Genomic DNA, 13,742 nt, shown 5'->3' on the forward strand with positions numbered 1-13,742 from the left:
TATATATATATATATACATATCCATATAAATGTCTTATTTGTAATATAAATAGGAATATTCCTATGAAGATACATGATGAAATTCGAATAACAAACCAGTATTGTATTATCTTTAGATACATTTCTTAATGTGCATACCTTTGTTAGGATGGGGGGATGTAGGAGAAGTAGGTCACCTTCACCTGAAGAGATTCCTGAGAACCGCTTGGCCCACTGCTACCTCTCCGTGCGAGAGGGACTCCAAGCAATAGTGTTTAGTAAAGGTATGGCAGCTCTTCCATGTTGCTGCCCTACATATGTCTTGGAGTGGCACTCCGGCAAATAGTGCCGCTGACGATGAGACCTTTCTCGTCGAGTGAGCATGCACAGATGACTGCAAAGGTTTGCCCGCTGCTAGATGACCGAAACGAATAGCAGAGGCGATCCATCTTGAAATACTCTGCTTGGATAGTGGGTACCCCTTCCTAGGGGCACTGTACGCCACAAATAGCTGATTAGAGCGCCGAAAAGCTTTTGTCCTGTCCAAATAAAATTGAATGCATCTTTTCACATCTAGAGAATGTAATGCTCTCTCCGCTGGAGTAGATGGATGAGGGAAAAAAAGACTTGAAAACCAGAGGTTCGTTAATGTGAAAGTCTGACGGGACTTTAGGAATAAAATGCGGGTTAGTGCGCATTAGTAGTCTATCTTGTTTAAGCTGCAGAAATGGCTCTTGGATGGAGAGCGCTTGTACCTCACTGACCCGCCTAGCTGATGTAAGGGCTATTAATAAGGCGACCTTCCACGATAAATGCTTGAGGGAAGCACGGTGGATAGGCTCAAAAGGATGCTTCATCAGTTGCGCCAAAACAATGTTCAGGTTCCACGAAGGAGGTGGAGGTCTGAAAGGAGGGTAAACCCTGAATAATCCTTTTAAAAACCTTTTAATCAGCCGAGAAGAGAAAAGCGAGGGTGTGTCATCCGAACGCCTGTATGCAGCTATGGCTGCTACATGAACCTTAATGGACGAATGTGCCAGGCCAGATCGTGCTAACTCTAAGAGATAAGGCAAAATCCCTTCTGGTGGTGAAAGAAACGGGTCGATTTGACACTGATGACACCAGGTACAGAATCTCTTCCATTTACACTGATACGCCTTGTTCGTGCTATCCTCTCTGGCCTGTGACAAAATCTCTCTGCAGTCCTGCGGGATATTCAAATGCGCAAATTCTCTGTGGTGAGGAGCCATGCCGCTAACCGCATTGACTGCGGATCGGGGTGTCGAACTTGGCCGTTGTTCATTGTTAGTAGATGAGGTACCGGCTCCAGCGGAATATGAGGTTTGACTGAGAGAATGAGGAGCTCTGTGAACCAATGTTGGCGCAGCCAGTACGGGGCTATCAGTATGAGAGTGCACGGTTCTGTTTTCATCTTCGTGAGGACCCTTGGGATCAATGGAATGGGAGGAAAGGCGTAAGCAAAGATGTCGGACCAGACTATCGAAAACGCATTCCCCCAAGATCCCTTTTGGTGATGCCAGCTTGCGAAGAACTGGCATTTGGCGTTGGTCTTCTTCGCAAACAGATCCACTGTTGGTGTTCCCCACTGGGAAAAAATCTGGGTGAGTACCGTCTGGTCTAGTTCCCACTCGTGGCAGTCCGATTTCTGCCTGCTGAGTGCATCCGCTGCCTTGTTGTTTATTCCCGGCAAGTGCACCGCCGATATTGTGACGCCTTGCTGCGAGGCCCAGTGCCAGATCGCTTGGGCTTCCCTGGAGAGGGTGAGAGATCTCGTCCCTCCTTGTTTGTTGAGATAGTGCATCGTAGTGGTGTTGTCCGTTCTTATCACCACTCGCGATCCATGGATCCTTGGGAGAAACGCTTGTAAGGCGAGATGCACTGCCCTGAGTTCTAGCCAATTGATATGTCTTGATGTCAGATGAGTTGGCCATTTGCCACTTATCTTCAGGTTCTGTAATACTGCGCCCCAGCCTTCCAGTGAGGCATCTGTTGTTATGGTCCACGGGGCTGGTTGTTGAAGAAACGAGAGGCCGATAGAGAGATGATGCTTTAGAGACCACCACTTGAGGGTTTTGACCATTGTCGGAGTAATTTGTATCTGGTCTTCAAAAGTTCCTGATACTTGAAGACATTGACGGTTTAGCTGCTCCTGCAAGGGGCACATCTTTAGTCGACACAAAGGGATCAGAGGTATGCATGAAGACATCATGCCCAATAGAGATTTGAAGAGACGGACTGTAACCTTTTGTCTTTTGCGTATGAAACTCCCTAGGGTTAGCAACCTTTGTTGTCTCTCTACCGTGGGGCATGCGATGCCGGAGTCCGTGTTCAGTTCCGCTCCCAGAAAAGTAATACTGCGGCCTGGTAGAGGTTTGGACTTCTCCCAGTTGATCGTGAATCCGAGATTGGTCAGCAAGGAAACGCACCTTCTTGTTGACTTGTGTGCTCTCGTGAAAGTCTTTGCCTTTATTAACCAGTCGTCTAAGTATGGAAAGACCTGGTGCTTTCTTCTCCTGAGAAAGGCTGCCACCGGTGCTAGGCACTTGGTAAATATTCTTGGGGCTGATTTGAGCCCAAAGGGAAGAACGCGATATTGGTAATGGCTCCCGGCTACGGTGAATCTCAAAAATTTTCTGTGGGCAGGGTGAATTGGTATGTGGAAGTATGCGTCCTTGAGGTCTAGTGATGACATAAAATCTCCTTGATTGAGACGCAGAAGGACGTCTTGTAGACTGATCATTCGAAACGATTGCTTCTTTAGGTATACATTTAGTTGCCGTAAATCGAGGATCGGTCTCCAATCCTTCCACTTTTTTCGAATTATGAAGAACCGGGAATAAAATCCTGTTCCTTGTTGACTCTGAGGCACTTTCTCTATAGCTCCCTTGAGAAGGAGCTTGTAGACCTCTTCTCTGAGTTGTTGCGGGTATCTTGACGGAGTCCTGCGGCGAGGATTTAAGGGAGGTTTTTGGACAAATTCTAAAGTATGGCCCCGTTCTACTAATTGTAGGACCCACTTGTCTGACGTAATAGTTTGCCAGTGACTGAGAAATAAGGAAACTCTTCCGCCCAGGGTGACAGGAGGCGGACTGGGCGTAGCCGGAGCCTCGGGAACATCAGGTTCTACGAGCTGCATCCCTAGCAGGACGGGTTGAGCGTCCACGGCCTGCCGGCCTATTATAAGCCGGTTGAGTCGATTGTCTTTGGGTATAGTATGGCCGATATTGTTGTGACGATGATGGGTAGGAAGAGTATCTCTGTTGTTGATACCCTCCTCTGTAAGAAGGCTGGCCACGCCCCCTAGGGCGAAAGGACGACTTCCGATACTGCAGGGTTCCTAGTGATCTTGCAGTGTCCGTGTCTGTTTTAATTGACTGTAGGGCTTCGTCCACATGTTTCCCAAATAACGCTTGGCCATCAAAGGGTAAGTCTAGGATCCTATTCTGGACGAAAGGAAGTGGCTTTGAGCCAGCCCTGTCTTCTTAATACAGCAGCGCCTGCTAGCTGTCTGAAAGCAGTGGTCGCTATATCCATTGCGCAGTCTATCAGCTCTGCCGATGCGCGTTGACCCTCTTGCATCGTCTTATTTGCCTCTGATCTTACGTCTTCCGGCAGCTGAGTAATAAAGGGTGCAATATCTGCCCAAAGCTGTCTGTCATATCGACGAAAAAATAGCCAAGGAGTTGGCAGCTCTCAGAACTAGGCTGGCCATAGAAGAGAATCTCTTTCCTATGTTATCTAGCCTCCTACCATACTTATCTGGGGGCGCGGAAATCGGAGCAGAAGGATTCTTTGATCTTCTTTGAGCCGCTTGAGCTACTACCGAATCTGGAGGAGGATGGCCTGTCAAGCATGCTGGGGCATCATCGGGAGCTTTGTATTTCTTGTCTAGACGTGGTAAAACTGCTATGACAGTAGCTGGACTAGTCATAACCTTAAGGCCCTCTTCCCACAAATAGTTCACCATGGGGATGGAACGCACAGACTTCTGAAAGGGCTCTTTAAAATCATAAAGGAAACAATCCGTTTGTTTCGTAGGTAGCGGTAATGCAAAACGCTTGGCTGCCCTCTCTAAGAGATTATGAAAGCCTCCAATGTCTTCAGGTGGGGACTCTACTTTCGAATGAGAAGGAGAAGATGGAGCAGGAATAATATACTCGTCCCACTCTGAGTGAGCATCTATGAGCTCTCCTTCTTCTTGATCTCCATCTGAGATGTCAGTGTCCTGGGGAATTGTCATGTCTGGTGTAGCCACATCTGTAAGATGCAAAGATGTCGGTCTTTGACGTGGAGTAGAAGGACCAGAAATGGGCAATGGATGAGATTGCTCTCCCTCTGGAGGGAACCTTCTATTGTAATCCACCAACATGGCTCTAAGGCCAGTAAGCAGGTCGGAAGGGATATACGCTCCCTGTTGATGCTGCTGATGCTCCAAAGAAGCCTGGGGATCATAAGCTTCCTCAAATTCCTACTCTTCCTGATATTTTACATTTAATTCAGAGGGGCTGTGTGCTGTACCAAAAGGCCCATCTTCGTCCGAATCTTCTTCTCCCTCCAAAAGGTGTACTGGTACCAGGGAGGATACCTTACTAGGTGAAGTGTGGGTTGGCGTTAACTTTTCCGTTCTTTTTTGGTATTTTTCCCTCGTCAGTGTCGTCGACGACGTGTAAACTGACTGTGTCGTAGACGGTGTCGTCGATGCTGGTCGCACTGTTATTTTAATAGCCGCAAGCTTCGCCGACGATTCTACCGTCGACGAAGTCGTCGTCGACGGTAAGGCTGACACTGACGTAAGCGTCGTCGACGATGACGAGGAGTATACGGTCGTCGACGCTGAAGTCGTCGTTGTAGTTCTCGTCGACGGTGGCGCACTCGTCGACGAAGTCGCCGATGGAGCCGTGGACGACGGAACACCTGAAGTCGCTATAGTCGTCGGCAATGCGCCCACCGACGGTGCCGTCGACGGGGAATCCGTCGACGAGGACTTTTTTCCAGTCACAAAAGATGGCTTTTTGAAAGGCACAGATGGTGGAACAGATGAGGATTTCCTGAGCCTCTCAGAACTGGAAGAATGTTTCTTTCCCTCTCTACTTGAGAGTCTAGTTGGTGAAGAGGATGGGCTGCGACCCTTATAAGACCCTGAAACAGTCTTTTTGAGGGCTTTTCTTGAGGTTTGTGAGGGAGATCTAGAGCGTGATCTTGCCCTTTTAGTCGATCTCTTGGAAGTGGAAGATTCCTCACTCTCAGAACCAGAAACTGGATCTTTCCTATGCTTCAGTTTCTGCAGCCATATTAGTAATCTGCCTTCTCTATCCTTTAAGGTTTTAGAAGAAAACGTACGGCAAATCTTACAGTCTTTGGCTGAATGATCTGGATAGAGGCAGTAAATGCAATCTTGATGAGGATCTTCAGAATGAAGTCTTTTCTTCCCACAAGTCTTGCAGTCTCTAAAGAGACTTTTCTTCTCCTTGTCAGACATAGTTGGTGAAAGGCTGACAAATCAAAATAATTGAGTTTCTCTGAGAAAAAGAGTTGAATAAAGGTGTGAAAACAGAGCAGAGCTCTGAGGAGACTCCCTAGCACGACGTGCGGTAGAAAATCGGAGGTGCTAGAGCTTCTCTCAGGAGGTTCTGAAGGGTGCTGTCGCCTGATTGGTGGAGGATCAAGTTTGGTCCTTTTTTACAAAATGACTCGGATAGACTATCAAATTGAAGAGGCCTAGGGCCTTTTTTCTCTTCAATAGGTTTTAACATTACTTATGAAAATTATACCGGGACTCCCATCTCGACGACGGGGAATGATTCAAGCATGTGAATCTATGAAAGTTCCAATACTGGAGTAAGTCACCATTAAAAATACATATAAAATCGTACAGTTGGTTTACTCAGTTTTTCTTTTGCAGGTTGGTCGAAGTAGTCAATGGGCACACTGTGCCAGCTGGAAAGGTTTGAGCTCCCGGTTCCGGCAGAAGCAGCGATGAAGTCTCTGGAGCTGGTGCAGGGCCACTGTGAGGGACCACTTGGAAAAGCACTGCAGAAGTAAGCGTAGAGGTGGTTCCTTAGGGTCCCCTTGAAGTGTTGAGGTCGTAACGGGTGGGGAACTCTTAGGGTACAGCAGGTTCTTTGCTGCAGGGCACAGGGCAGCCGGGTGCAGAGCAAATCTGTGATCCAGGAGCTGTGCGCAAAGGTGCCCTTTGGAGCTGGAGGTAAGTCGGTTCAAGGGTCAGTTGGAGGACAACAGGTGCACTCTGGCGGGAGGTCCAAGGTGTTCCTGATATCCCTCGACTGGGGCTTCCTACTGGCCCTTTTTCAGCCCTGGGCGGGCGGGTTGGTTTTCCTGGTGTCCAATGTTACATGACCAATACCCAGGGTATTGGTATGGTTTGACCACTGGAGAGCACAGTGCCACCAAACTTGGCACACTTGCAGGTTTTTGTACTCATGGTTGTCTGTGTGTCGTCGGGGCCAGCTGCGACCTCCTGTTCAGGAGTTAGCAATTGATAACTGAAGTGGCCCTCACTGCTCTGCTGGTTTCTTCTTGTTGCAGAGTGGTACCTCCACTCTAGAGGGAGTTCTTGGGCGATTTTCTAAGTCTGGAGGTCTTCTGGGGTTCTTTACAGTTTTTCCAGTTGTCCAGCAGCTCCTCAGCGGTGACTGTCGGGTCCTGAGTGTAGCAAGCAGGATTTGGAGCCTTTTCTTTGTGAAGCAGGTCCAGTTCTCGTTCCTTGGATCTTCTTGGTGCTGGTCTTCTCTTTGTCTGTCAAATCTGAATACCTGGTCTAGGGGTGCCCACTAAATATTGAATTTAGTGGCCATTTTACGGGAACCTGGTAGTGTCCAATGGGACCCTACCTTAGGGTGGCTACACCCACTATAGTGACCACTTCCTGTGGGAAGGGTCACTTCCCTATCTCCGATTGGCTATTTTTGTTCGATCTAAGATGGAGAAAAATAAAATGGAGTGTTCACCTCACAGGCAACACCTAAGGGGTGGTGTGTGCCAGGTGGGGGCCCCTACCCTTTGTGTAGTTTCCAACCCTTGCTCCCGCCAAACGTGAGGGTTTGAAAATGGGTTGACCAAAAGCTGCTAGCAGCAGGCCTAGGTGTCATGTTTCAAAGGCGGTAAGCCTTTGAAGCTTGCCGCCAGGGCAGTGCACATTCCTGAGGGAGGGGATGTTAGCACCTCCACCCAGGAAGGGCATTGTTCTGCAAACCAGAGAGACTGATCTCTCCCCCAAAAGTTTGTAAATTGGGGGTCTGGAGGTGGCAGGGTGGAGAGGACAAGTCAGCAACCATGCCAGGGTAGTTAGCTTTTCCAGGTGGCGCCTCTAAGGTGGCCCCTGGGTACATTTAGGGATAAACCCAATACTGGTACCAATTTGGATTTATCATTCTGAGTCGTTTGATACCAACCAACCCAGGGTTTAGAGTAGCCATCATGTAGCTGGGAAACTCGTACTGACAAGTGTCCAGCACATGTATTAAAATGACTGCTCTGTTCACTCACTATGTCCCAGGTTTGGCAAGGACACAGTGGGGGCAAATTGCTCATGCAGCTATGTCCTTACATATAATATGGTGCACCCTGCCTTAGAGCTGGAAGACCTGCCAGAGGGGTGTCTTTTCCATAGTGTATGCAGTGGACAGGGCACACAGGTAAGGTGCCATGTCGAGTTTGGGTTTTAGGTTTGCACCAGGACACCCAGCCTGCAATGGCAGTGCTGGGTGCATCTGGATGCATGGCCCTAGAGGGTGGCACAATCAGTGCTGCTGCCCTCAGGGGCCTACCCTTAGTACCCCATACCCTGGGTACTGTAGTACCTTTTCCTAGGGACTTATAGTGGTAGCTAAAGGTGTATCCAATTGCGCCAATGCATCACAACAGTTTTAGGGAAAGCTCTGGCCCAGGGAACCTGGTCATCAGGGGCCCTGGGCACTACAACATCTAGGCTACATCATACATCAGGCAAGAAGGTACAGAGTACGGATTTCATTTGGTCAGGTAAAGTCAGACACCGAGAAAACCAGCCCACCCGGGGCTGAAAAAGGACCAAGAAGAAGCCCCAGTTGAGGGACTTCAGGAACACCCCGGACCTCCCGCCAGAGTATCCCGTGTCCTGCAAACGACCCTTGAACCAACTTGCCTCCTGCTTCTGAGGGCATCCTTACGCACAGCTCCTGACTCACCAATTGGCTCTGTACCCGGACGCTCTGTGCCCTGCAATGAAGAACCTGCTGTGCCTTAAGGGTCCCCCATCCCTTACGACTTCTACAGTTTTAGGGGACCCCAAGAAACCATCTTTAAACTTACCTGTGCAGTACTTTTCCAAGGGGTCCCCCTCAGTGGCCCTGCACCAGCTCCAGAGAACTTTTATCGCTGCTCCAGCTGGAACCGGGAACCACCCAAACTTCTCCAGTTGGCACAATGTGTCCACCGACGACCTCGACAAACCTGCAAAAAAAAGAACTTGGTATACCAAATGTATGATTTTATAGGTATTTTTAAAGATGATCTCCCACTGATTCCTATGGTGCGTAATTGCACACAAAAGACTATTTTTATGAAACTTTACAAATTCACATCTCAAAAAATACTTAACCAATTATGATAATCTTGGTCTTAGAAATTACATAAAAATCTGAAGTATTTTTATAAATTGGTCTCAAGATATATGGTGTGAGTACAACAAATACGTTGCACGTCTCCAACATCTGCCTAACAGCTTGACCAAGCTGCCTTAAAAAAATAGGAGTATTAGGTGATCTAGTTTTTACCCCTGTAAACCAACGCGTGGTTGCCTGGACCCCCTGCATAGTGTGCCTAGCTTTGCAAACTAAATAGAGGGCCAGCCTCCTCCACTATCCCCAAGACCCTCACCAGGGAACCCTAATGCTAACAGAGTGATGGGAGGTTGAGGGAGAAGGAGAGATGGCATCCTTGCCTACAAGACAGCAACCCTGCAACACAGCCTCGAGTACCAGAGCTTTTGTAGTGTGTAGTATTGTGTTTACTGTGTATTAAAGTACTTTTATTTACAAAGATTAGAACTGAGCTGAACAATCAACATATTATGCTGCTCGGGGTTTGTTGAGTGCTGATCATGTCGTACCCCTGCACTAACCTCCGAGAAGCCTATGACAGCTGCCATCACTGCCACTGAGACTCAAGTGCCGAAGGGGTTTGTAGTCTGAAGAAACGCCAGGACTGGGAAGACGCAGTAGTGGAAGAAAGGGAACCAGTCCTATAGAGGGGAATAACACTCTGTAGACGCTGACTTTACAGTGCTTAGTGATTACAATAAACCTGCATGTACTTACTGGCTACAAGTCTCTCTACCTAGTGCAGACTCGACCACAGGGTTCTACGTGGCCGAGTTTGCAGAGGCATAGTAGGATGGGTCCTAGGGTACCAAAGGCAAACAACCTCACCCCGACGACTGAGGGCCAGTACTCCCAGTTTCTGCTGTGGCCCCCTGGAGTCTGAAAATCCTCAACATCATGGACACAGCCACGTCGACCACAGAATGAAAAGAACACTAAAAGAAGGTGAAATTGTTCTTACGTGCCGCAGAGCCGGAGAGAGCGGATGAGGATCTTATCCACCTCATCCATTGGGACGTTGGGGGAAGAGCTAGATCTCTGGGGACTATAGGTGAAATCACCTATGAGAAAGAAAAAAAAAAAACACAAAGAACATATGTCAGAGAAAACAATACAGCATCCTTGTTAGGGAGGAGACTGCAGCAGAGACACAAAACTGTACTTCTATTGACAGTCGCAGGCAGCAAATCAGGTTCAGAACAAAAACAGATCTCAAGGTGATGAGCAAAGCTGTCAACAAGCGTGAGTCGGAAAACAGGGGGAGATTCAAATACAGTGCAATTTAGGGATGAGTGACAGATGTAGTAAGTAAAATGCTCCTCCTCAAAAAAAGTATACCTTTTACATTGGAAAGGTAGGTATGGCCAATGCATAAGTTGAGCTGGTGGTTTCAGGTGCTTGGCACTCGCACCCAATTGTCAACACCGGCACTTACGACAGCCTGACACATGGTGGCACTTTTGGTCTCATTTAGAGATGATCACAACAACAGGTGTTTATTAAGTAAAAACACAAATTTAAAAATGACTAACGTTTGCTGCCAGAGCACTTTTTATAGCTCTCGGGGCATGGAATACTCTGAATTGGCACACTTGTAGGAGTGTGACGGATGGTAGTTGTGCTGGGATAGGATTGGCAGCGCTGGCAGGAGGAATGGATGGCGCACACTGCAGTGACCGATGGTAGTTGTGTCGGGATAGGATTGGCAGCGCTGGCAGGAGGAATGGATGGCGCACACTGCAGTGACCGATGGTAGTTGTGTCGGGATAGGATTGGCAGCGCTGGCAGGAGGAATGGATGGCACACACTGCAGTGACCGATGGTAGTTGTGTTGGGATAGGATTGGCAGAAGGAATGGATGGTGCACGCTGCAGAGACCACCTGATGAGGGCCCTGGCATCTATTTATTCACAAATTAAGCACTGGGCAGGACTGACAGAGGAGACCTGAAAAGTGTAGCAAGGTACAATAAAGTAGAACAGGAAAATGACATAGGAGACAGCTTTCATTCTTCAATGCCATCTGACATACACAGGGGTGTAGAATTTAATAAAATATCTACTTTTCCATGGGACAGGTTGCTTCTTAAACCTACTTGCCCTGTAAAATAATCTACTTGTCCTTTTGGTGCCATGTATGGCGGCAACAAATTATGGCAGCACTTTCATTATATAAGAGCCCTGATTAAAGCCTCTGATTATTCCAGGGCTACTACTACACTAGGGCTTGAATATTTGCAATTTCAATCTCTACCATAGCAATTTCCTTATTTTGCCACCTTTCCCTAGACCTACATACTGGGGCTGGAGGAAGCAGTAAGCAATAGTTCGTGCTAAAATACAGTTCACAAATATTTTCTAGGAGTACGATTTCCTGGTCCACTTCTATAAGTTCTTGTAAATTCATCTAAGACACTAATTCAAAGACATATACCATGGGTGCACGTTTGCGACTTTCCTTAAGAATTGAGTCCCTAATTAGGTCTGGCGTTAACAAAGACATTTTGTTTATATTAAACTTCTATTTCTCTCACTATCATCTGGCTTTACTGTGAATGACTGCATTCTGCTCTTCCACAAGGAGCATATTGGCACTCAAAGGTAGTTTTGTTCAGTGCCATGAACTACTGGGATAATCAGTGGCGTAACGAAACTGGAGGTGGCCCCTCTGCAAAGAACATGGAGGCCCCTCCCCTCCAGGCTCACTCAGGACAGGTGCTGTGGTGAGGGGGCACCCTGGAGGGGGGGGCTGTTGGGCCTTTGTTATGCCACTGGTGGCAATGTGAGCTTTTTGAGACTAAAAACTTTTTTTCTTTTTGCCAGTGTTAGTTACAATGGTGAGAGCCTGGTAGCCCCCACAACAATAAAGTGTTACAAAAGCCTGGTCAAAACAAGGCAAGCATTGACGAAATTAAAAGACTGACAAAAAACGGGTCGTTGGCTTTGCAAGTGCTTGTTTATTTTCATGCTTCCCATAATCTTGTTGAAAATGGTTACATTGATTTTCCATTAGGAATATTTTTTGGAAATACTAGCATGCATCAACACATTTTACTAAATTACACTTTAAAGAAATAGCACCTAAAATTTCATAGTAGCAAACGTTTTTTCCTACTTCATTTTTTTCCCATTTTATTTTGAAAGCAAATAATCATCACTCTTGCAGACAAGCTTCTGCAAACATTTGCATCTAATCAGAGAGCATTCTGGGAGCATTATACTTCGCCTTAAATTTTTTTACTTTTCAAACATGTGTACACTTTTTTTCTTCCTGGACCCACTGTCAGTAGTGCAGTGTGACCTTAAAACATTTACTTCCAGCACTCACCCTAATAATGAAGGCTTTTCGTTAATGAACCATAAGTACAAGTTTGAACACCATTAACACATGGACACACACATTTGGTCTCAACTGCAGACAGTTTCCTTCGCTATAAACTGGCAGCCAAAGGGTTTGTGCTGCAGGGGGTTGGGCCTACTTGTCCCGAGGACAAAATAAACATGAAAACGTGTTACCCGTGACCCCCAAACAATATGTCTCATGCGTCGGGCGATAGGAATTCCACACCCCCGCATACATCAGCATTTTGTTTAATTGACAAGCATCCCAGAGCACAATAAAGCTGAAAGGGGGAGTGAGGTACTATGGGTGTTGTCTGTACACAGTTTTACTCCTCCATTCATGGGTGGACTGATGACCGTAAGGCTCAGTGACATTTCTGCCATAACATCTTGTGTATGCTGGCTTGACAGAACAGCACATCTCGGATCCTAACAAGGGGCTGCTACTTGGCTGAATTTAAGACCCCAGAGACAAACTACTTAAGCACAACTGGCTCATGGTAAGGGTCCCCCCTACCCATCTGCTATAAAGATATGCAGTGCTGTAGAGCAGCAACATGAGATGCTCTACACAAGCACATGCCAAACGCTCTTAGAAGGGATGTTTGGATGCTGCGGGACTTGGCCCATCACAAGTGAGTACCACCTAGCTAACAAAGTTACTGGTGCCACAGCAGTCTCTTCAAGAGGGTCAGATTGTAATTTTTGAAATGTCTCCAATTGCTAATTTTGTCCTGTGGGGGGGGGGGGGTCCTGCGGGGTCAGTGCCCTGCGGGGCCGGGGTGGTGTGTCCTGTTGGGGGGGGGGGGCAGCGGGGTCAGTGCCCTGTCGGGCCGGGGTGGTGTGTCCTGTGGGGGGGGGGGTGTCCAGTGGGGTCAGTGCCCTGTGGGGCTGGGGGTGGTGTGTCCTGTTGGGGGGGGGGGTCCTGCAGGGTCAGTGCCCTTCGGGGTGGTGTGTCCTGTGTGTGTGTGGGGGGGGGGGTCCAGTAGGGTCAGTGCCCTGTGGGGCTGGGGGTGGTGTGTCCTGTTGGGGGAGGGGGGTCCTGTAGGGTCAGTGCCCTGCGGGGCTGGGGTGGTGTGTCCTGTGTGGGGGGGGGGTCCAGCGGGGTCAGTGCCCTGTGGGGCCGGGGTGGTGTGTCCTGTTGGGGGGGGGGGGGTCCAGCGGGGTCACTGCCCTGTGGGGCTGGGGGTGGTGTGTCCTGTTGGGGGGTGGGGGGTCCTGCGGGGTCAGTGCCCTTCGGGCCGGGGGTGGTGTGTCCTGTTGGGGGGGGTCCTGCGGGGTCAGTGCCCTTCGGGCCGGGGTGGTGTGTCCTGGGTGGGGGGGGGGGTCCAGCGCGGTCAGTGCCCTGTGGGGCTGGGGGTGGTGTGTCCTGTTGGGGGGGGGGGTCCTGCGGGGTCAGTGCCCTTCGGGGCCGGGGTGGTGTGTCCTGTGGGGGGGGGGTCCAGCAGGGTCAGTGCCCTGTGGGGCCAGGGTGGTGTGTCCTGTGGGGGGGGGGGGTCCTGCGGGGTCAGTGCCCTGTGGGGCTGGTGTGTCCTGTGTGGGGGGGGGGGGTCCAGCGGGGTCAGTGCCCTGTGGGGCTGGTGTGTCCTGTTTGGGGGGGGTCCAGCTGGGACAGTGCCCTTCGGGCCGGGGTGGTGTGTCCTGTGGGGGGGAGGTCCTGCGGGGTCAGTGCCCTTCGGGCCGGGGTGGTGTGTCCTGTTTGGGGGGGATCCAGCAGGGTCAGTGCCCTGTGGGGCCAGGGTGGTGTGTCCTGTTGGGGGGGGGGGGGAATCCAGCAGGGTCAGTGCCCTGTGGGGCCGGG

At 49.2% G+C, this 13,742-nt stretch overlaps 1 protein-coding gene across 1 annotated transcript in view; it reads right to left on the minus strand.

The window, feature by feature from the left end:
• CCDC22 (coiled-coil domain containing 22) overlaps nucleotides 1–13,742 on the minus strand; it is a 147,257-nt gene that overhangs the window by 122,234 nt on the left and 11,281 nt on the right. The window contains exon 2 of the mRNA XM_069209306.1: nucleotides 9,562–9,661. Within this exon, the coding sequence (XP_069065407.1) occupies nucleotides 9,562–9,611 (50 nt within the window). The 5' untranslated portion in view covers nucleotides 9,612–9,661. The remainder of the gene's footprint in view (nucleotides 1–9,561; nucleotides 9,662–13,742) is intronic.

Source organism: Pleurodeles waltl, chromosome 10 (assembly GCF_031143425.1).
Source record: "Pleurodeles waltl isolate 20211129_DDA chromosome 10, aPleWal1.hap1.20221129, whole genome shotgun sequence".
Lineage (NCBI taxonomy): Eukaryota > Metazoa > Chordata > Amphibia > Caudata > Salamandridae > Pleurodeles > Pleurodeles waltl.